The sequence below is a fragment of the Capra hircus genome, chromosome 18, assembly GCF_001704415.2.
Source record: "Capra hircus breed San Clemente chromosome 18, ASM170441v1, whole genome shotgun sequence".
NCBI classification, from domain to species: Eukaryota; Metazoa; Chordata; class Mammalia; order Artiodactyla; family Bovidae; genus Capra; species Capra hircus.
In genome coordinates, this window is record NC_030825.1 from 15,864,044 (window position 1) to 15,886,555 (window position 22,512).

The 22,512-nt window shown below is 55.8% G+C and overlaps 1 protein-coding gene across 2 annotated transcripts; it reads left to right on the plus strand.

The window, feature by feature from the left end:
• On the plus strand, positions 432 to 21,545 carry SPG7 (SPG7, paraplegin matrix AAA peptidase subunit). Of its 2 annotated transcripts, none has more exons than XM_018061889.1 (17): positions 432 to 649; positions 3,344 to 3,446; positions 5,489 to 5,578; positions 5,971 to 6,212; positions 7,405 to 7,544; positions 8,479 to 8,581; positions 9,674 to 9,799; positions 10,040 to 10,202; positions 10,425 to 10,598; positions 14,583 to 14,707; positions 15,217 to 15,319; positions 15,922 to 16,032; positions 17,309 to 17,424; positions 18,421 to 18,577; positions 19,104 to 19,354; positions 19,782 to 19,859; positions 21,204 to 21,545. In XM_018061889.1, the coding sequence occupies exons 1-17, from the start codon at positions 455 to 457 to the stop codon at positions 21,360 to 21,362; spliced, it is 2,436 nt and encodes an 811-aa protein (XP_017917378.1). In that variant the 5' UTR covers positions 432 to 454; the 3' UTR covers positions 21,363 to 21,545. The 2 variants fall into 2 exon arrangements, with proteins under 2 accessions (XP_017917378.1, XP_017917379.1); XM_018061890.1 differs by having other exon boundaries at positions 442 to 649; positions 19,104 to 19,270.

The following is a 22,512-nucleotide window of genomic DNA, read 5'->3' on the forward strand; positions in this document are numbered from 1 at the left end:
GTCGGACTCAGAGTCTGGATCTGAGGCTGGAGTCGGGGGTCAGGGTTCGGGCCCGAAGTCGGGGTCAGGATCTCAGGCGAGCCCCACCATCTACGCACGTCTGCTCCCTTCCGGCTCCCGGGCTCCCTCCGCAGCCCCTGGACCCGCTGGGCCAAGTCCTCCCGGGAGCCGCGACCTGGATCGGCGTCTGATGCCCCCACTCGGGGCCCACCAGGCTGCAGTTCTACTCGCAGCGCTTGTACTCGCAGTACAAAGTGGCAGTTCAAACCCGCCAAAGAATCCCAGTGGGATTAGAGTTGCAGCGGATCGCTAGGTCACGGAACCCGATCGCGGAGTAGCAAGGCTTGACAGGCCTGACTGGAAGAGGCCCGACCGCGCAGGCGCCCCGCGGAGACACCCCCCCCCCGACCCCCGCCTCCCTCCCCAATAGCGCAAGCGCGGCTTCCGGGTCAACATGGCGGCCGCGTGGCTGCTGCTGCGCGCTCTCCGCCCGGGGCTGGGACCGGGGCCGGGACCGGGGCCGGGGAGGCTGCGGTACCCCTACTCGGGCTGGAACCCAGGCTGCTCCTCCGGGGCCAAGTGGAGGTGGCCATATGTCGTCCACAGGCCTCCGATGGGCCTCGTCGGGCCTGGTGGCCGAGCCCTGCAGGTAATGTACGGGCCTCCGACAGCGGCGTTTGGAATGGTAATGTGGAAGATGCTCGCCGCCGCTTCGGCTTCGTCTTCCGAGAGGCAGCTCCTACCTGCAACCCGGAGGAGAGGCGGGCGGCGAGGCCGGCGGGCAGCCCGAGGGAGAAACCGGGGGCGAGGCCGCACAGTTGGACTTCTCTAGCATTTATTTCGTTCTTCCCTGGTGGCTCAGTGGTAAAGAACCAGCCTGCCAATGCAGGATGGTACCCTGGGTGGGTAAGATCTCTGGAGAAGGAACTGGCAACCCACTGTAGTATTCTTGCCTGGGAAATCCCATGGACAGAAGAGCCTGACGGGGTCGCATGGGGTCGCAAAAGAGTCACAAGGATTTAGCGACTAAACAACAGCACTTGTTTCGTACATTGATATTTTTTGCCCGTCCTCTTGGTGTTTTGAAATTGAATCGACTAAGAGTTTCACTGATATCTAGCAGAGGATTATTTGCAGTCGTATAGATCAGATCACTCCAGGATGAATTCTAGTGCCTTCCAATTGCTCTGAGCGGTTTTTCATGTGAGCACTGTAACTGTATTTTACTCTTATCGTGTAGCTTGACATGTTATGGACACAAGTTCATTGACCCTCTGTGTGAAGGCTGTGTTCCAGGCCCTGTTAATGTTAACATTTCACTCTGGAAACAGACCCTAAGTGCTTTTTTCACTGATTTTTGTAGCCCTCTCTTAGGACCCCAACCCTCGCATTTTAGGTTGTAATGTATTATTGTATTTTACCATAAGTTGAGAACCAATTTCATATCATAATCCTATTCTACACCCTTTCTGAGTCTGAGGACAACTATAGATCATGGCATCCGGTTCCATCACTTCATGGCAATAGATGGGGAAACAGTGGCAGATTTTATTTTGGGGGGGGGGGCTCCAAAATCACTGCAGATGATGACTGCAGCCATGAAATTAAAAGACGCTTACTCTTTGGAAGAAAAGTTATGACCAACCTAGACAGCATTTTAAAAAGCAGAGACATTACTTTGCCAACAAAGGTCCATCTAATCAAGGGTATGGTTTTTCCAGTAGTGATGTTTGGATGTGAGAGTTGGATTATAAAGAAAGCTGAGTGTGGAAGAATTGATGCTTTTGAACTGTGGTGTTGGAGAAGACTCTTGAGAGTCCCTTGGACTGCAAGGGGATCCAACCAGTCCATCCTAAAAGGAATCAGTCCTGATATTCATTGGAAGGACTGATGCTGAAGCTGAACTCCAATACTTGGGCCACCTGATACAAAGAACTGACTCATTGGAAAAGACCCTGATGCTGGGCAAGACTGCAGGCAGGAAGAGAAGGGGATGACAGAGAATGAAATGGTTGGATGGCATCACTGACTCAATGGACATGAGTTTGAGTTAACTTTGGGAGTTGGTGATGGACAGGGAGGCCTGGCGTGCTGCAGTCCATGGTGTGGCAGAGTCGGATACGAGTGAGCGACTGAACTGAACTGAAAGGTTAGATTACACTTGTTTTTGTTTTAAGTTCTATTGAGAAGGAAAATCATAATTCATTAATTTTAGTCAGACTTGATTATTCTGTGAAAATAAATAAGGACTGAAGTAGGCAATTCACACATACTTGGTGGATACGTAACAGATTATCTCACTAACAACTAGAACAGTAATAACATAATCTGGTTTAAACAAACAGCGTTTAGGGTTGACTTTGAAGAATGACTTTTGTGTGTGCTGTGCCTGACACACTGTTCCACGTTTATAGTGCCCAGTCTACCTCTCTGTGGTTCTCCCTTATATGCCTCCTGGCCATCACTGAACCAAGTATAGTAGTAGTAATTAAACTGGATAATAATTGTATGTACTAGGAATTTTTAACCTGTTGCTAAAAGGAAATTATATGTAGCATACTCCTTTGGTAAGGAGTTACTTTTCTTCATAATAGCAGCCAACCAGGGATGAACTAAGGGAAAGAACTTAAATGTATGTATATTAAGTGTGTTAGTCACTCAGTCATGTCCCAGTCTTTGGGACCTCATGGACTATGGTCCGCTAGACTCCTCTGCCCCTGGAATTCTGTAGGCAAGAATACTGGAATGGGTAGCCATTCCCTTCTCCTGGAAATCTTCCTGAGCCAGCAATCAAACCCTGGTCTCCTGAATTGTGGCCAGACTCTTTGCCATCTGAGCCACCAGGGAAGCCCTTAAAATAAATAAGTCAATAAAAATGGAGAAATTGCTACCACTGAGATAGAAAAAATTAGGTTGGACCATTGACCATAACATAAAATACACTCAAGTGGGAAACTGGACTTCATGGAAATGTTCCACAAGAAACGGTGGTCTGGAGATGTTGGGAGCAAAAGTTCTGGACAGCCAGTGAAGCCTTTGCTGCTTGTGTCCTGCAGGAGTCCTGGGGCACAGAATAGCAGCCAGTGTTCCGCACCTCCATTTCAGCGTTTCTTTGACTTGCTTTCTTGCTGTTGACATTTGGAACTTTTTTTTTCTTTTGATGTTATGGGAAAACTTTGAAATAATGGTCAGATTGTTGGTTCATATTTCAGCGCAGTGTAAATATTACATAAATGAATCTTGGCGCTTTTAGGAAAAATTTTGTATCAGGGGTGAGTTTGCACTGCCAGCTGTGCTGTGGCGTCCGTGTGATTGAGGCTCTGTGACCTTCTTTTCTCTTCAGAGTTTCCAGTTGCGACTGCTAACCCCTACCTTTGAAGGAATCAGCAGATTGTTGGTGAAACAGCACATTGTACAGAATCCAGTCGGGCTCTGGAAACTTCTAGGTTTGTATCTTTGAAAAGACAGAAGTGACAGGCAGAACGTGTGGCATTTGTGAATAAATTCAGAGGACTGCTTGTTTGACATTGTCAGAAAAAACGAAATCACTAAGAGGCCCTTTAGCTGCTACCCAGTGTGAGCCCTCAGATGCTCTGAAGTGAAGTTTTTGAGAAGGAAATTTGTCTAAGGTCAGAACAGGCCATTTTTGCTTATTTTGAGTTGTCTCTTCTTTTTAAAAAATTCTGGCCATTATTGGGCTGCTTGTCAAAGGTTTCTCATGTTCTGTAGCCAGATCCAGTAATGCTTACTAAGGAGCTACAAGCTTAGTAAGGGCTGCTTGACAGAGGTTTCTTCAGCTCCAGTAATGCTTACTAAGGAGCTACAAGCTTAGTAAGGGCTGCTTGACAGAGGTTTTCCACGTTCCCTGGTGGCTCAGATAGTAAAGAATCTGCCTGCAATGCAAGAGAATATGGGTTCGATCCCTAGGTTGGGTATATCCCTGAAGAAGGGAATGGCTACCCACTCCAGCATTCTTGCCTGGAGATTCCATCGGCAGAGGAGCCTGGCGGGCTCCAGTCATGGGGTCACAAAGAGTCGGACGTGACTGAGCAGCTAACATTTTCATGTTCTGTAGTGAGCTCCAGCAATGGTAAAAAGTTACAAACTGTGTGGTTTATGTGCAGAAATTAAGTAAACATAACTTGATTTTACACTAGAGTTGCACCGTTTCATGACATCTTGTGATACCCTGCTGTCTCTCTCGCTCTCTTTCTAAAACCTTTTGGCTGTACCCTGTAGCGTGTGGGAGCTTAGTTTCCAGACTAGGGATGAAACCTGCGCCCTTGCACTGAAAGGGGGAATCTTAACCACTGGACCACAGAAGTCCCCTGCTGTCTCCTTTATCTTAGGTCAAAGGCCCGTAAGGGTTGACACCTATGCTTTTACTCCCCGCTTTATTCATTTGGAACAGGAAAACAGTAGAATCTTCCACTGCTGCAGACAAGCAGCCTTGTGCCTACCCCGTCCCAGCAGCCCACATGTGCCCCCAGTGGCACAGCCCTCACCCTCCAACAGCCCGGTGTCTGGTGGACACAGAGGCGGTTTTATTTGTGATTTTTGTCAGTATCTGTGAAGGAAGGTGCAGCCCAGTGACTTTCCGAGGCGCTCTCCCCCGTTTTAAGCGCTGCTGTGGACAAGCGAGAGCCTCAGTGTGTGGAGTGGGTGCTGCTGTGCCACAGGCGCTTGTGCTGCTCATTTGTTTAATTCACTGAAGGCGACTGTGCGTGTGGGAAGGGTGGTTCTCCCGCAGACCCATGACACTTTCTCAAGTTTATGTTCATAACTTTTATTCCATCACGTTGGCTATTTTAAATTATAAAAACACTTACCTTCAGTTGAAGTGGTTTATCATCTACAGTGAGATGATAAATATTGTACCAAGAACGATCATCCAAATTTCTAAATCCTGTGCAGGTAGATTCTCGAGAGTTTATGTTTTGTTGGTTGTCTGGAAGTGTCCTCTTCTCCTGAGTGTGTGTGTTAGTGCTTAGTCATGTCCAACTCTTTGCAACCCTATGGACTGTAGCTCCCTAGGCTCCTCTGTCCATGGAATTGCCCAGTCAAGAATACTGCAGTGGGTTCCCAATCCTTTCTGCTCTCCATTGTGGCTCACATGGTAAAGAGTTCTGCCTGCAATGCAGGAGGCCCAGGTATGATCCCTGGGTCGGGAAGATCCCCTGGAGAAGGGAATGACAACCCACTCCAGTATTCTTGCCCGGAAATCCCATGGACAGAAGAGCCTGACGGGCTCCATGCGGGAAAGTTAAGTCCATGGGGTCACAAAGAGTTGGACATGACTGAGTGGCTGAACACTTTCGCTCTCATTCCCTTCTCCAGAGGATCTTTCTAACCCAGGGATTGAACCCAGGTCTCCTGCATTGCAAGCAGATTATTTACCGTCTGAGCCACCAGGGAAGCCCTTTGTCTTGAATGTCTCCCTGTAATTGCAGGTCTGGTTGCTGTTAAGCGCTTTCCCCATTTCTTGTAGGAGGCACTTACTATTTTAACACTTCGAGGAGGAAGCAGAAGACCAAGGACAATGATAAAGCCAAGGGGAGGAGCCCTGAGGATGACGAAGGTATATCAGTCTAATTTTGGGGGCGGAGGGGGGGCTTCCCCCAGGGACCTGTGGAATGGAACCTGCACCCCCTGCATTGAGGGGGCAGTCTTAGCCACAGGACTGCCAGGGAAGTACTCTGAGGAGGTTTTTTACTTCATGTTAGTTTCATGTTATCTAAGCAGATGGGACCTCGGTGAACAGGAATGTTAGTGACCTTGAACAGCTTGTAATTGGTCACTTTGTTGTAATATTGGCCAAGTGTAGACTGAGCAGCTAAGTGCAGCGGGATGACACAGAGGGTGCAGAGCCCTCCTGAGGGTGTAGGGTGGGGTGGGGAGGGCCGCGGGGGTGGGGCGTGGGGCCGGGCATGGAGCTCCGCCCTCCTCTCACGCCTGCTCCCCACCTGGCAGAGGAGCGCAGGCGCCGGGAGCGCGAGGACCAGATGTACCGAGAGCGGCTGCGCACCCTGTTTGTCATCGCAGTGATCATGAGTCTGCTCAATGCGCTGGGCTCCAGCGGGGGCAACATCTCCTGGAATGACTTCGTGCACGAGATGCTGGCCAAGGGCGAGGTGCAGCGGGTGCAAGTGGTGCCCGAGAGCGACGTGGTGGAGGTGTACCTGCACCCCGGTGCCGTGGTGTTCGGGCGGCCTGTGAGTGCCGCGCCAGCGGGGGTTGCTTAGAGCGAGCCGTGAGTGTCTTGATTTAAGGAGGAGCCTGGAGGCTTTGAGAAGGGGGCAAGGCCGTGTGGTCCTTGGGAAAAGCCGGGAGGGTCGCAGTGACGTCTAGGGTCCACATGGCATGTGAGCAGCAAGAGGGAGGTGGCGGGGCTGTCCAAGTGGTAAACCCTCAGGCTGGAACAGGTGGCAGAGAGACAGGTTGGGAAGGACTGGCCCTTGGAAGGAGAAGGAAAGAAAAGGGGCAGAGGAGAGGGACCCTGCTCCTCCCCACCACAGGTGGCCCTCTGCTGTGCGGGCAGGGGAGAGGCAGAAAGGTCCCTGGGCTTCACCCCAGTAGCGGATCTGGCGTCAGGGAGTGGAGAGGTACCTGTGACAGTGCTGGAACCTGGCTGGGTGGACCCTGCTGTGAGGACCTGGCCTTTTAACCTCTGAAGTGGAGCCTGACCACTCATAATGATGGTCATCCCACTAGACTTTGAAGAGACTTCAGAACAGAGGGAGATCTGGTTGCTCGGTTTAAGTTCCAAGAGATCTTAGAATCAGAGAGGACAGTTTCCTCTGGAAAGCATGGCTTCTGGAAAGATGATTGATGTGGGCTGGGGTGGCAGTGATGAGACCTTCACACTAGAGAGCTTAGAATCAGAGTGGACAGTTTCCTCTGGAAAGTGTGGCTGCTGGAAAGATGACTGTTGTGGGCCGGGGTGGCAGTGATGAGGTCTTCCTGCTAGCCTCCCGGAAATGCCACCCACTCCCACTTCCTTAGCCTCTTGTCTCCCTGAGGACCGAGGAGCCGCCTCAGTTGACTGTCAGGTCCAGCTGACGGGCAAACAGTGAACTTTTGGAGGGTGACTGTGGGTCTGGATCCCACACTTCAGGCTCCTTGCCAGTGTCTGCCTTGCCCTCCAGTGGAGTGCCAGCCCTGTGCTGAGTTTCAGTTGCATGTGCTGCCCTGCATTTGCTCAAAACCTTCTGTTAGTGAACATTTCATTGTAATTGTGTTTGAGAAAACAAAAGCTTTCTGGATGTGGAGGAGGTTGCTGAGCAGCAGGCATCTGCTTCTGAAACCCTGTAGCTGTCCACAGTGTGGCGGGGGCTCCGTTCTCTCCTCGGGGTCAGCTGTCTGGCCTGTTTGTCACTCTCACATGCCTCTGCTCTCTGCCCCCAGCGGCTGGCATTGATGTACCGAATGCAGGTGGCAAACATCGACAAATTTGAAGAGAAGCTTCGAGCAGCTGAGGATGAGCTGAATATTGAAGGCAAGGACAGGATTCCAGTTTCCTACAAGCGGACAGGATTCTTTGGAAAGTAGGTTGGTCCTTTCTGGGGGCCTCTGAATTAAACCAGGCTTCACTTTGTCACGTGAGAGACGAAAAGTCCAAGCAGAGTCTCGCACTGGCTGTGCCCACAGTGAACTGAGCCCCTGGTGGAGGCAGGCCTGGGAGTGGCTGGTGTGGGGCGGAGCCTGGAGTTCCTTGGTCACTGCTCCAGTAATCTGTGGTGCTTCTTGTTTAGCGCAGGGTGGGTTTGCTGCCATCTGCAAACAGGAAAGTGAGGTGGGGAAGGGAGAAGCAGATGTCCCTGGGAACCTGTTGGTTCCGTGCAGGGCCTATGGGTGGCAGGATCTGCACCCTCCTGAGGGGGAGCCAGTTACTTGGTGGGCCTGGGTGTGTAGCTGGGCGCTGGGACCGTGGTGTGCATACTAGGGCTGTGTCCCCTCATGGGGACTGGCAGCATCTGCGAAGTGCCGTGTGTCTGTCGCAGCTCCAGCTCCTCAGGGGGCAGCTCCCCCAGGCAGCACCTCTGCTTGTTCTAGATGGTGGAGGCACACCCCTCTTCATCTGGGGGTGAGGCTCCAGGGTTTGCTCTTTGTACTGTTAGGCTGATTTTGCTTAGTGACCCAAAGTGATGGCCCACTTTTGAAAGCAAAATGCATGGACGGTGAAGAGCTGCTCTTGGTGGGCGTGAGCTGTCCGGCTCTGAACAGTGGGTGGTTCTGGCTTCACGCCTGGTTGGTGCTGTCTGCTCAGCACCACGGTACCCAGACCTGGGCAACATATGAAGGAAGGGAGGTGGTGAGAACTGGACGAGGAGATGCATTTTCAGTGCTGGCTCCACAGGTTGGTCTCAGAGCGAGGGAGTCCTTTTCCTTCTGGGAGGTCTGGGCCCAGCCTGGGTGAGGCGTGTCTGGGGGCTGCCCAGAGCCGCGCCTGAGCCTCTGACCGCCTGTCTCTCCCGCCAGTGCTCTCTACGCCCTGGGGATGACAGCCGTGGGCCTGGCCATCCTGTGGTATGTCTTCCGTCTGGCTGGGATGACAGGACGGGAAGGCGGATTCAGTGCCTTTGTAAGTTGTGCAGATTGTTCCCCTGAACTTGTGCCTTTGGGATTTTGTCTGTGGGCTGAACCCTCTCCCGTAAATGGCAGGATGGGTGCGCGGTGGACGCTAGCCTGTCAAAGGCCGATCTGGATGTCGTCTGGCAGCTCCTCTTTCCTCCTGTTTGACTGACACGGGGGCTTGGCTCCCCAGCTCTAGCCAAGGCCCCTTTCGTGATGTGGGAGGGGCTGAACCCAAGGGGATCCATACTACAGTGCGCTCTGCACTTCCCTCTTAGCCAGGCTTGACTTTCGGGGGTTTCATGTACTAGCTGAGACATCTTTGAAGGTTGTCTTCAAAAGAAAAACCTGAATACACTCCACAAGTATTCTCCTGTCCAGTGGCGTTCAGTGCCGTGTGCACTTGCCCTCCCTGTCAAGTCGTACCTGGCTCATCAGCAAAGGGCCACAGAGGAGGCTCTCCTGGGAACTGGGGTGGCGGGGATAGAGTGCCCGTCTCCCCCTGAATGGGCCCTTGGGAGCTCTGGACTTGCATCCGCACTGGGCAGCGTGGTGTCTCCTGGGGTGCAGTATGCCTGGCTCAAACAGTGTGATAATTCTTGCACATTCTGGACTGTTTTTTTGTTGTACTTAAATAATGCTGTGACGAATTCCACACTCTGCCTCTTTTGAGAGCTGAAGGAGATTCTGGCTGAGGTGAGCTGCTCACTGAGAGCTTATCTGTCCAGCCAGATTGCTTGCCAAAAATTGACGAGGTGACGTTTTTACCAACATTTGCAGAATTGAGTGTCTTTAGGTAACTTTTATATAAATCAGTAAGAGGAGTCAGAGACTAATGGGGAAAGTCACATAGAGAAATAAGAACACTCCCACACAGACTGTTAAATCACCTGGTTAATGTGGGAAGCATTTTCCTTTAGGGCAGATTGCTCAGTGCCAGGCAGCCTCTAACTATCAACGCCTTCATGTGTCTGGACTGTGCCCTTCCCTGCCGTCTGAGCGAGTGGAGGGGTGGGAGGACATGCAGGTGAACCGGCCCCCAGGCTCCTCCGCCCTGCCCCACTGGGCTGCATAGGGCTCTGCCCTCTATCTTTCTGCCCAGAATCAGCTGAAAATGGCTCGTTTCACAATTGTGGATGGCAAGATGGGAAAAGGAGTCAGCTTCAAAGATGTGGCAGGAATGCATGAGGCCAAGCTGGAGGTCAAGGAGTTCGTGGATTATCTGAAGGTGAGCACGCAGGGCATGGTGGGTGGGGGGACTGCCCGGCCTGATGCTGCGCCCCTGGTGCATCCCCTGCTCAGCCCGGACCAATGGTGCCCTGCGCGGCCCGTCACCTGTCATGGCGGAGCACTCTGTTCTCCCTGAGCCGTGTGGATGGGACCAGTTCAGGACCCAAGCCTTCCGAGGGTTGTGTCTGGATCGTTCTCCGGAGCCCAGAGATCAGCCTGCATTCTGCTGCTCTCCTAGAGCCCGGAGCGCTTCCTTCAGCTTGGCGCCAAGGTCCCGAAGGGCGCACTGCTGCTCGGCCCCCCTGGCTGCGGGAAGACGCTGCTGGCCAAAGCAGTGGCCACAGAGGCCCAGGTGCCCTTCCTGGCGATGGCTGGCCCAGAGTTCGTGGAGGTCATTGGAGGTGGGCCCACCTGGCTGCATGTCGGGGGCTGTGGGGGTGAAGGTGGAAACATGAGACCTGTGTCTGGGAGTCACAGGCATGGAAGGAGCAGCTGCTGACGTCCTGGGGAGTCCAGGAGGGAATGGGCCAGCCCATGTGCACCAGAGGCCACCTACTGGGCTTTCCCTGAGAGCAGGGCTCGTGCCCATGACCTGCCCACTTCCCTGTCCTCTGTGTCCTCAGGCCTCGGTGCCGCCCGTGTGCGGAGCCTCTTCAAGGAAGCCCGGGCCCGGGCCCCCTGCATCGTGTACATCGACGAGATCGACGCCGTGGGCAAGAAGCGTTCCACCGCCGTGTCCGGTTTCTCCAACACAGAGGAGGAGCAGACGCTCAACCAGCTGCTGGTGGAGATGGACGGTGAGCACCATGGGGCCGGGATCGGCAGGGATGATCGTGGACAGTGAGGGGTTGTCAGCACCAGGAACCCTTCTCCAGCAGGAGGTAACCAGAAACATAGCTTTCAATTTCCCAAAGTCAGGGCAGTAGTGAAACAAGGAAGAAAAGCTGGGAATATCATGTGGGGTCAGGTCATGACAGTGGTCGTCAGTCTCAGAGGGGGCCAGGGGTCATGCTGACAAGAGTCTCTGCCCAGCGTGGGCACAGAGGGTGCCTTAGGTACACTGCCAGGGACGCTGTGTCACCTGTCCTTGAGATGACCTCTGGAACTGGCTGCCACACAGTTTTTTAATAGAGTTTTCTTTTGAGCTACTCCTGTAAGATCCTCTTTGGGGGGTGTATGTGTAGACATTATGTGTTTGTGGTGTTTATAGTAAAATATACAAACCATAAAAGTAAGCCATTTTAACCATTTTTAAGTGCAGAGTTTAACAGCTGTAAGTACGTTCCCACTGTTGTATAACCATCACCACAATCCATCTCCAGAACTTTCTTACCTTCCCAAACGCAAACTGTCCCCGTTAAACATTAGCTCCACAGTCTCCCTTCCCCATGCCCCAGCTGTGCAGGACCCATCTGTAAGTTTTCTTTAATCAGAATTCTAGTTCTGTTCTAGGTCTTGTAGATGAGAAAGATGCTTTTTTCTTAAAGTAGTTTTGGTCCTAAGAGAACCATTTATTGGTGTATTTATTTTCCTCTTTAAAGTGTTCTTAGTGTTTGGGATGGTGGATCTGGTGACCAGTGTGTGGGGCAATGGACTTTGGTTGTATATGGCTAAAGGTGAAACTTTATTGGCCTCTTATGTTCAGAGTCTCAGACTTGAAAAACACTGCAGAAGCAGTCAGAACTCCTATAAGTGTCCTTCCCCCCCACCCCCCCCCGCAGCCTGAGGGCCGACATGGAAGAGGCGTGACGTGGGCGTCAGGCAGATGTGCCTTTCTGCAGGGCCCAGGGCAGGCTCATGTTGCCTAAGTGTCTTATCTCCTTAGTCTTCTCCAGCCTGGGCCTGACTCCCCCTCCTTGCCCTTGTGGCTGTGACACTTCCTCCAGGCCAGGCCTGGGAAAGGACATCCTCAGAGTGGGGTCTGGCCCGGGTGTTGGCAAGAGCCATGCAGCTGGCCTCGGCCCCCACGCCCCCTGACCTTGGTGCCGGGACTTGGGCCTGCAGCTGGGCAGGTCAGGGACTGATGCGTGGGAGTGTTTCATCATGTGAAAGCCCCGCAGGTTCAAAATGAAAGTCATTTCTCACAAGGCCGAGGAAAGGGCAGCCTCGTCAGGGCCTGAGGACCATTTGCGTCTGAGGTTGCCCCTGCGGACCCGTGCCCCTCTCTTTATCTGGGTGTGTCAGTCAGAACAGTTCAGGGTCTCTGCCCTGTGGTCAAGGTCTGAGGAGCCATCTTCCTGGGGAGGACGTGCCCAAGAGCTGTGGACCTGACACGTGGCTGTATGAGACGCTCCTTGGAGATGGGGTCCCCAGTGGGGTCTGCCTCCCGCCTCACCCTCGGCTCTGACTGGCCCCTCCCTGTGTGCTGGGCTGTGAGCGGCTGGATCCTGAGTGTGCCGTCTATTCGTATGCAAGTTAGACTCCTGCTCCCCAGATATCCCATCATAGGATGTGATGAGTCTGCTGTCAGAAGTGCAGACAGGACTGTGACCTCTGGCTCTCTTTAGAAAGATGGGCAACGTGGTGCTCCTGTGGGACACGGGCAGAGCATCTTGAAGTCACTGTCGTGGGGGCTGTGCAGGGACATGGTGGGGTGCCCCACTCCCGCCCCCCTCCTCTCGGAGCAGGGGTTTCCTGACATGTCGTCAGGCTAAAGCATAGCCTTGAGCCTAGTCGTGACCTTGTGTGGGTGACGGGGGTGTTCCCTTGTGGCCCTAGTGCAACAATCCCCCCACCCCTGCTCCTGTTGTTGTTTGCACTTGAAGCCAGAGACCAATCCTCCAGGTGTCGTGCACCCCCAGGAAGCATTCCCAGCTGGCGCCTTCTCTGCTCCTCTGTGCTGCTCGGAGGGGGGTGACTTCTGCCAGCTCTGCTGCAGCCGTGGGAGCCCCTGCTCCCTCCCCAGACACCCCCCAGAAGCCCTGGCAAGGCTGGGCTGCTGCGAAGGGGCCTTTGTGCACAGAGACAGCTGAGCCTCTTCCGCCTGCAGGGGCAACTGAGGAGCCTTTGTCACCCCTCGGGGAGGAGTGGGTGCTGGCCGTGGGAAGCCAGCGCTGGAGGAAGCCCACCACACAGGCGGAGGCTGGGCACCTGCCACCCCTCTCACAGCCTGATGGGCATAGAGAGGCCTTCGAGCTCAATGCCCCATGGTGGACATTTCTGTCCACACCCCCATGTTCTTGATTCTGCCCAAGTTCGTGGAAAGGTCCAAGTATCTAACCAGCAAGGACCTATAGTCAGTACCTCGTAATGACCTGTGATGGAGGAAAATCTGCGAGAATGTACATCAATAGGTACGTATACACAAACATAGTGGAGCCACTGTGTTGTGTACGTGAACACTGTAAATAACATACACTTCAATAGGAAAATAGAAAGCAAACAAAGGGAGCCACAGGTAGCCCTCCCACGGCCTAATGTAGAAAAACATTAGCCTGTGACCCGTGGTGACTAAATCTGTAGCAGGCGTGCCGCTTGGTCCTGGCTCACTCTGTGTGGATGCCGGCGGCTCCAGCACATCTTGCTGAAGCACCGTCCTCCTGAGCTGAGCCTTCACCTCCCCGCGAGCGCAGCCGGTGCCTCGGCAGAGCCTGTTCTCGGCTCCCTAGCGGCTGGGTCGTGACTCCATCCTCACACTCGCGTCCCTTCTCACTTAGCTGTGCACTCAGTCTTTGATCAAGGTAGTGGCAACAGCAGACGTGGTGAGGAGGAGGAGACTGGATCCCAGACCCCTGTGTGAACCCGGGCCCTCAAGTGAGTGAAGCAGCTGTGAAAAGGCGTCCGTGAAGCAAACCTGACCTCCTGCAGTGGGGGTGGACAGCATGCAGCCTCTCGGGCCTGCTCTGAACCGACTGAGCACGCCTGATCTGCACGCTGATCCAGTGTCCACAGAACACGGTGCTGCAGTGTTCCCTTGCAATAGCTGAACACCCTGGAAAGAGCCTGTGCGACCTCCAGTGGGTGCCTGGCTGAGCTCTGTGTGTGCTTACCCGGCCGCAGTGCAGACACCGGATGTTGTCTGCCTGACTGGACCTCGGGATTTATGCCGAGAGAGAAGGGCCAGCCTCAGAGGCTATAAATCATCTGATCCAATGTATATGAGATTGTGCAAATGACAGAATTCTGGAGAACAGATGGATGAGTAGTTGTGAGGGGCTGGCACAGTGAGGTTTCCATGGTGGTGCTGAGAGGTACGTGCCCAGCTGCTGGGGGTCAGCACATGGCCTGCACCTGCAGTGTGGGCCCTCCACGGGAGTCAGCGCTCAGCGTGGGGACGTCTGTGGTGTTGCCCCCTCGTTGAGTGTCCACGCTGTGTGAGTCCCTAAACTAGCCCTGTGGCGGCTTGCTGACAGGCCGTTCTGCGGGAGCGCCCTCCGCAAGCCCCTGGCATGGCTGCTGTTTTCTCCTGTACCCTTTGTTTCTGCCTTTTTCAGTGTCTTTTCACTGTTACATAATATGGTTCTGTGTTCATAGCCCCAGCCCATGGCGGGCAGGCATTTGGGGAGCCCTAAGGGGCAGCCCAGGCAGGAGTCTGAGACAAGCTGTGGGGGTGCCCCTCCGTCCCCAGGTGGCCCAGGGAGTGGAGTCCGGTCTGTCCAGGGCCCTGGCCTCCAGCAAGCCTCTCATTTCCCTGTGAGACTTGGCTTGTCTGGCAGTGAAACTGGTGCCTCCTGCACACTGGGTGGTACTCGCTTTTTCTGGTGGTGCCGCTGTCCTGGCGATCTGTGGGGAAGCTGCCCGGTTGGGGTACTCACCTTCACGGCCGCTGTCTGTCCCTCCAGGAATGGGTACCACCGACCACGTCATCGTCCTGGCGGCCACCAACCGAGCTGACATTTTGGACAATGCTCTGCTGAGGCCGGGCCGACTGGACAGGCACGTTTTCATCGACCTTCCCACTCTGCAGGTCAGTACGACCCGGCTAATTCATCCAGGCTCCCTGCCCTTCTGGTTTTGACCCTCACTGACCTTTATGATGAGACGTCTGGGCTGCGTTTCTTGGACAGCCTTTGCAGAGCCTCACGCTGGTGCAGAGCCATGTGCTGGTGGCTTTGGAGAGTGAGCTGCACAGTGGCCCTGCCGGGGTGGACGGCTGTGAGCCCTGGGACCTCTTGGCCCTGCCGCCTCAGGCCTCAACTTGGATGCCCACCTCTGAGGGTGTCGGGCCTTCCTGATGGCTCCCGAGGGAGCAGGAGACCCCGCAGGAGCGGGGAAGGGTCTGGAGGGTGAGCGTAGCAGGTGGCTGGCAGGTTAGTGTTTCCGTGGAGACACGCGTGGAGGTATCGTCTGCAGCTCTTGAGTTGGTTTCTGAGAGTAGAAGCTGAGCCAGTGGCTCCTGATCAGCAGGTGGGGAGCCAGCACCGTGGCCTTTGTCCCATGGCCTTTGACCTGTGGCCTTTGCCCCCTGTCCTTTAGGAAAGGAAGGAGATCTTTGAGCAGCACCTGAAGAGCCTGAAGCTGACGCGGGCCAGCAGCTTTTACTCCCAGCGGCTGGCGGAGCTGACACCTGGCTTCAGTGGTAGGGCTGTAGGGGCACTGGTCCTAGTCTGGGGTCAACGGGGGTGGGCCTCCCCGGGAACTTTCCAGCCATGCTCTGGGCTCCTCGGCCAGCACAGCTGGGGTGGGAGTGGTGTGCGCCCAGCAGGCAGAGGTAGAGGGACTCCTCCCCAAGGTTCTGTCCTGTGCCCCAGGGCTGACCCGGCCTTGCTCCCTCCCACTGCTCCCCACCAGAGGCAACCCTGAGAGGCCGTGTCCCTCCCCGCCACCTTCTCCATGTTATCACAAATCTAGATTTTTCTGTACGGTTCTCATTTCACAGGGTGATATAAATAAAAACCCCTGTTATCATGGTGTAAACCCCTGTTATCATGGTGTAAACCCCTGTTATCATGATGTAAGTTTCTTCCCTTTGGACCTTTAACACCCTGAACTACAACCTCATGGGTGTCAAGAACCTTTCTCATTCCTCAGTGTGTGTGTGTGAAACAGTGGGGAGAAGGAAAGAGAGGGTCCAGAGAGGCTGCTTGCACAGCTGTGGGGCAGCTCGAGGGGGACAGGGTGGCTCCCCTCCCGTCCCTATACCTCTGCATCTACTAACACCCCCCACCCCTGTGCTGACAGGCGCTGACATTGCCAACATCTGTAATGAGGCTGCGTTGCACGCGGCGCGGGAGGGGCACACAGCTGTACACACGTCCAACCTGGACTATGCCGTGGAGCGCGTCGTGGCCGGTACGTGGACTTGTCTTGGGGGGCGGCAGGAGGGGGCAGGCCTAGACATTGTGTGATGGCATTATTGCCCAAGAGGGAAGACAGGCCACCTGTTCCTGCTTTTCTGTCAGGTGTGACTTGTTCTCCTTAGTTTGAGATACTCTCTGTTGACCAAGAACAGGCGGGCTCTTGAAACAGAAATGTAGAAGGATCTCGCAAACTCAGCGTCCTTGGCCCACCAGCTGATAGGCGGTGCCCAGACAGCCGCTGTCCACATGGGCAGGGGTTGGAGCCGCTGCTCCTGAGGTCGAGGAGGCGGCCTTTTATGCCAGGGTCTCCGTGCCCTGTTGGGGGGAAGGGGAGGGCGGCGTCTGGGCAGTGCTTACCCACTGCTGCTGGATGTGGAATGCGTGGACTTCTGTGAGGACAGCAGGCCAGGGCTCCCGTAGCCCCTGTGGCAACACCAGACATGGTGTGTCTTGTCCTTAAACGGAATTCCAACCTAGGCACTTGAGCAGGACGCCGAGGAGGCAGCGCCTCGCTCAGATGGCCCGTCCCCCTTAGTCTTTCAGACCTAGGACAGGACCCTCCGCAATGGGGACAGCAAGTGCGCGAGGACAGAAGGGCTCGCCTTGAGGTTCCTCACTGTAGATCAGGGTTTACATAAGCCGGTTGTTTTGCATGAAACCGCTTTGCTTACAGCAAGTGTTCTAAGCAGGAAAGACTAGAGAAGAGCGCCTAGCATCCTGCCCGAGCGTGCAGCGCCTCAAGCAGGGTGCTCCCGCGTGGCAGCTGCCGGGGTCTGAGGGACAGCCCGACTGCCACAGCCAGCACGTAAGACGTGGCCTCTCGAAGCTGGCGGCGTAGGTGGGCCCGGTTGCACCCCCAAACCCAGGGCTTACCCAGGGGTAACAATGAGTGGACAGTGGGTGAGGCCTCAGCAGTGACCTGAGCAGAGGATGTAATGAAAGATGATGAGGTGAAGGGTCAGCGACTCAGGTAAGAGGACTGGACAGTCGCAGGCTTCAGCTGCCCTACTAGGTCATGCTGCCGGCCCGGCAGCCCAGCGAGGGCCATGTTGAAGGGGCTGCGGTCTGCGGAGTTTTGAGCGGTGGGTTCAGTGCGCCGAGCGAGGCTCCTGTGGCATCCTCACAGTCCGAGCAGCCGGGGAGAGGATGGGTAGCTGGGCTGGGGACACAGAAGCTGAGTATCCGGTGGCAGCTTTGCGTTGGCACCTCAGGAATGTGCCTGCCATGTACTTGGGGTGCCTGAGCTCACCTTTCTGATCTTCTTTCAGGGACTGCCAAGAAGAGCAAAGTCCTTTCCAAGGAAGAGCAGAAGGTGGTTGCTTTCCACGAGTCGGGCCACGCCCTGGTGGGCTGGCTGCTGGAGCACACGGAGGCTGTGATGAAGGTGTGTGTGGGCAGCCCTGGCCTGGCTGCCCAGTTGGGCTCACTTTGGAAAGCCCACGTTTTGTGCCTGGAGGGGCAGGGGTGGGTGACCGTGGGAAAGCCACATGATGACCTGCAGTCTCCCTCCTTATCTGCATGGTAGATTGTGGAAATAAGAACTGCCAGGCGAACCATCAGCTCTGAGATGTGCTGACTTAGAAGGGAGGTCGGCACACACTATGTATGTGGCAGGGCTGAGGCCATGCCGCCGCCCCTGGTGGTAACATTCTGACCGGGGGTCCCTGAGTGACCACCGGGGACAGTGCCCATGTTGGGGACGTGGGTGCCCCGTGTTGAGGATTGTAACTGCCCTCCACTTGGACCTGTCCCCCCTCACTCCTTGTTCCCTGACCTCCAGACAGAGGGCCGTGCCAACAGCTACAAGCTGGGTACGGGTGTCTCCCAGGGGCGTTGGCTACAGCCGAGTGTTGCTGTCAGGCTGCCTTGGATGGTGCCCCGCTGCTCAGGCCGGTCCGTCGTGTCCTCTGCAGAGGGCTATGACTGAGACCCGAGTACGTGTGAGAAGAGCCAGTAATTAAGATCAGTGTCTTCATGCAGTATCTCAAGAAAGTGAATGTAGGACATTCATCTGGTGCCTGAGGGCCAGGTAGATGAGTTGTGCTGAGAAGGTGCTCTCCCGCACCCAGTCCCTGCCAGCCAGCATGGTGACGTGCACTCCTCGGAGCCTCGGGGTGGCCTCCGCGGCTGTGACCCTCAGACCTGTGCCTGCTCAGGGCCGGCCTCATCGCGTGGGCTCACCTCTCCTCGTCACTGTTCTTTCCTTCATGGACATATGGTCGTGTGTGAGGTCCTCACGCCCTTCTCTGCAAATGCTGTTATAAACATGGGGGCCTCAGATTGGCTTCCTTGCTTCGAACCCTCTGAGCAAAGACTATCTTGTGCCCCCTCGTCTCTGAAGCCTGGGTCCTGCCGGCTAACAGACCACCTCATTGTGCAGGTGTCCATCACTCCTCGGACCAACGCAGCCCTGGGCTTTGCTCAGATGCTCCCGAGAGACCAGCACCTCTTCACCAGGGAGCAGCTATTTGAGCGCATGTGCATGGCCCTGGGCGGCCGCGCATCCGAGTCCATCTCTTTCAACAGGGTCACTTCCGGTGAGCGGCAGCTCCCGTGCTGCTTCGGTGCCCTCAGCCCTTCCGCGAGGGAGGGGGAGTCTGTGGAGGGGTCTAAGTAGTGGGATGCACATGCCATCTTGAATTTCATTAGGGGCTGTGTTTGGCTACATTGGTCTTGGTTGCGGCGTGCAGGTTTTTCAGTGTGGTGGCTTTTCTTGTCACTGAGCATGGGCTCTCGGGGCACTTAGGCTTCAGTAGTTGTGGCCCATGGCTTAGTCCTCAGCATGTGGGATCTTCCTGGACCTGGGATTGAACCTGTGCCTCCTACATTGGCAGGTGGATTCCCAATCACTGGACTACCAGGGAAACCCCGAGTTGTTTTTTTACAGAAAAGAAAATTTTTTTAAGTTTAAAGGACCAGCAACAGGGCACAGTTGTTCCCTGGGTTCCCACCTCTGCTGTCCGGGTACAGTGGTCCCTGGGTACTGCCTCTGCTGTCAGGGCTGGCGGGGTCCCCGACCTGCAGTTCTAGGGAAGAACCTCCTTTTCTGATCCCACACTCCAGGGGCACAGGACGACCTGCGGAAGGTCACCCGCATCGCCTACTCCATGGTGAAGCAGTTTGGGATGGCGCCCAGCATTGGGCCCGTCTCCTTCCCCGAGGCCCAGGAGGGCGTCACGGCCATCGGACGGCGTCCATTCAGCCAGGGCCTCCAGCAGATGATGGACCACGTTAGTCCCTCCCAGCCTGAGCCCTGTGTGTGGGGAGGAGGGTGTGGTGTGCTGGCCCCGCGCCCGCAGGAGCTGAGGTTCTGGGTGAGGACCCACTGGCTCCTGATGGAACTGTGGGTGCTGCGGGGCCATCAGGGACAGTGAATAAATGCTTCCGGGGACAGAGCCAGTGCCTGTGACCTCTGCAGCCTGAGGAGACGGCCAGGCAGTGTCACCACCCTCAGGCAGCTCTGGTGGCCTGGCACACTGGCACGTAGGCAGCCTTGGGTGTGGAGGATGAAACGAGGTCCAAGGCTCCAGGAGCTGGCGGCCCCTTGCACAGAGGGTTCCTGGGGTGGGGGTGAGGGCAGGAGACTCTTGGCCGCCATGCTCTCCTGTCCCCTGTAAGACACAAAAGGCCGTGTTCTGAACTCGTGTTTCTTCCATGTGCCTTAGTGCCGGGGCCAGGCCACAGGGGACCCCGTGCACAGTGGCAGCATCCTGACCCATCACACATCTTCTCCCTTCGCAGGAAGCGAGGCTGCTGGTGGCCACTGCCTATAGGCATACGGAACAGGTGCTTCGGGACAACCTGGACAAGCTCCACGCGGTGAGCCTCTGCTGTCCCTGGCCCCAGGCCTGCGGGAGCTGGGCCCGCTGTCACTTCACACTGACGCAGCCACTCGCCCATCTCAGAAAACCATGTGACCAACGGACCCCATCCAGCTCAGCTGGATCCAGCATCTTCCCTGCCTTGCATGCACCTGTCAGGCCAGGGCCAGTTCCTTCGGGGCAGACAGGAGGACACTGCCAGCCCTCAGGGCCCATTACCAGCTTCAGTGTGCAGTGGGTCTGGTTGATGTGGCTTAATCCCTTTTCAGTTCAAACTTCTAGAAATTTACACTAGACGTTAAAGCTCAGAAGAGTTTTAGATGCACAGGGAGCTGCAAACAGGGCACAGAGCCCTCAGCCCATGAACAGTCCCCCCATCAGTCAGGCTTGTTTTCCACAACCCGGTGACCACCACGCCCACACTTCACCCGGGTCACCTTCTGTTCTCGGTGCTCACGTCTGCCAGGCCCTCTTGGCTGGGATAGTCCCCCTCCTATTGCAGACAGCAGAGCATGAGGGCTGGTCTAGTATGTGGGGAACATCCCCGGTTGGGCTGTGTGATGTCCTCACAGTGATGCTAGGTGTCAGGTCTGGAGTGACCCCAGAGGCAGTGTCTCTGGACCTAGTGAAGGGGCGGCTCCTGGTGGATGGTCAGCTATTTCTTTCAGGCAACATTGTGGGGACTGGTGTCAGGTCCTCAGACCAGCAACACCTGCCTGCGTGGAGCCGTGGGTAGTGCAGAACCTGCTGGGACCCTGTCTTGGGAGCCAAGTCTGTGCTGCTGCTGTGACCTGCCCACACTGTCCTGGAGTTCCAGGACTGAGTGCCACACAACTTACCCTGGGCGCCACCTTCAGGGTCGGCCCTCCCTGCCCACGATTCTGCATCTGTGGCTTGTAGGTCCCCAGTCCTGCAGTCAGGTTCATTGAAAAAACTCCCAAGTGCGAGCAGAGCCTTGCAGTTCAAGCCCGTGTTGTCCAAGGGCCAGCTGTCAGAGCAGCCAGTGTGGGGGTGACGGGAACCTGTCACTGGGGGGTATATCCTGCACATCACCTCCACTGCCCCCCCCATGCTGACACTCACACACGTTTGCAGAAGAAATCCAAGTTGCCCAAAATAAACAGACTGGGAAGGGAAGTAGAAAAGTTAATGAGGCTGGCAGCTGGGCTTGTCTCTAAGGTGGAGACAGGGAGCGATTCTTTGCGTGGGCTGCCCGCCTGTGCTGTGTCCCTGGGAAGTGGCAGGTCTGGGAGGCTGGGCCCTCCCCCTTCCGCGCTCTGCTCTCAAAGGGCTCTTGTCTGGGCCCCTATCTGCCGCTCACACTGCCCTCTTGTTCCTCCAGCTGGCGAGTGCCCTGCTGGAAAAGGAAGTGATCAACTACGAGGACATCGAGGCCCTCATCGGCCCACCGCCCCACGGGCCCAAGAAAAGGATTGCACCGCAGAAGTGGAGCGATGCCCAGAGAGAGAAGCAGGACTCGGGGGAGGAGGAGGGGGCTTAGCAGCTGCCCCTGCTTGGGGAGGAACCATCCTGGCCCCGGTAGCGCCCCCACCCCCACCCCTGTTCTGGTGCTGGCCGGGGGGGCTGGGCATGCAGTCCTCACCTCTCAGCCCTCGCTGGTCAAGACCCCTCAAGATCTATTTATTGACTTCCTTGCCTGGAGGAATAAATGGCTCTGCCGAAATGGGTGGTTCATCTGTGTTTGTGGGTTGTCCTCGTGTGGGAAGCTCACCTGTGCTCATCACAGGGGCGCATGGAGTGGCCCTGTCTCACGAGGGATCTGGACAGTTTCACAGTTTGAGGCTCCTCCTGGCCCCTGAGACCTGGTCAGAATATCTCCAGCTCTGCACAGGAAGGGCCTCTGAGCCCCTTGCTGCCTATCCTCTGTGGTGCCCTGTCCTGGGCTCGCTGATCCGCGGTCAGCCAGGGGCAGGCGCTGGGCCTGGAGGAGCAAGGAATGGCCACCTCCTGCAGTGTGGACGTGGGCCCCTGGCAGATGTCTGGGGGATGGGAGGGAAGCCTATGCTGCGTGGTCAGCTCTGCCCTGATGGTGTCCTGGATCAGGGATCCCACGTCTGCAGGGTGAGAGGTCAGCTGTGCAGGAACCAGTTTCCTTTTCTAGGACTCTTGAGCAGCGGCAGGGGGAACAGACGGACGAGGTGCACTCAGGGCCCTAGTCCCCTGTGACAACCTGCTGCTTGTTACTTCCCTTTCTGTGCGCAGCACGTGGGGCCGCCCCCACGCCCAGTGCCCCAAGGAAGCACAGGGGCAGGGCAGGTGCGGGTGCCCACCCAAGGAGGGGCCCTGAGGGTACACCTTGCCTCTGCCCCATCCTGTTTCATTCCTGAAGACGGCCTGGAGTTAGGAGGGTGGGGCCCTTCTGTGACCTCACTGGGACATGGCCGAGCTCACCCCTTTGTACTTTACCATTAAAACGGCCAGTGTCTGGTGACACATAGCCAGGAATAGGCTGTTAGGTGGGGTGAAGAGGGGCACCTCATTGTAGTGGAGGAAGTGCAGCCTGCCTTCCCAGGGCTTGCCAGGGAGTGGGCTCATGGGAGCCCAGCAAGGGGAGGCCGATGGGACAGTGCTCTGATGTACAGAAATGAGTTGTCACAGGTGACGACACCTCCTGGTCCTTAAGACACAGC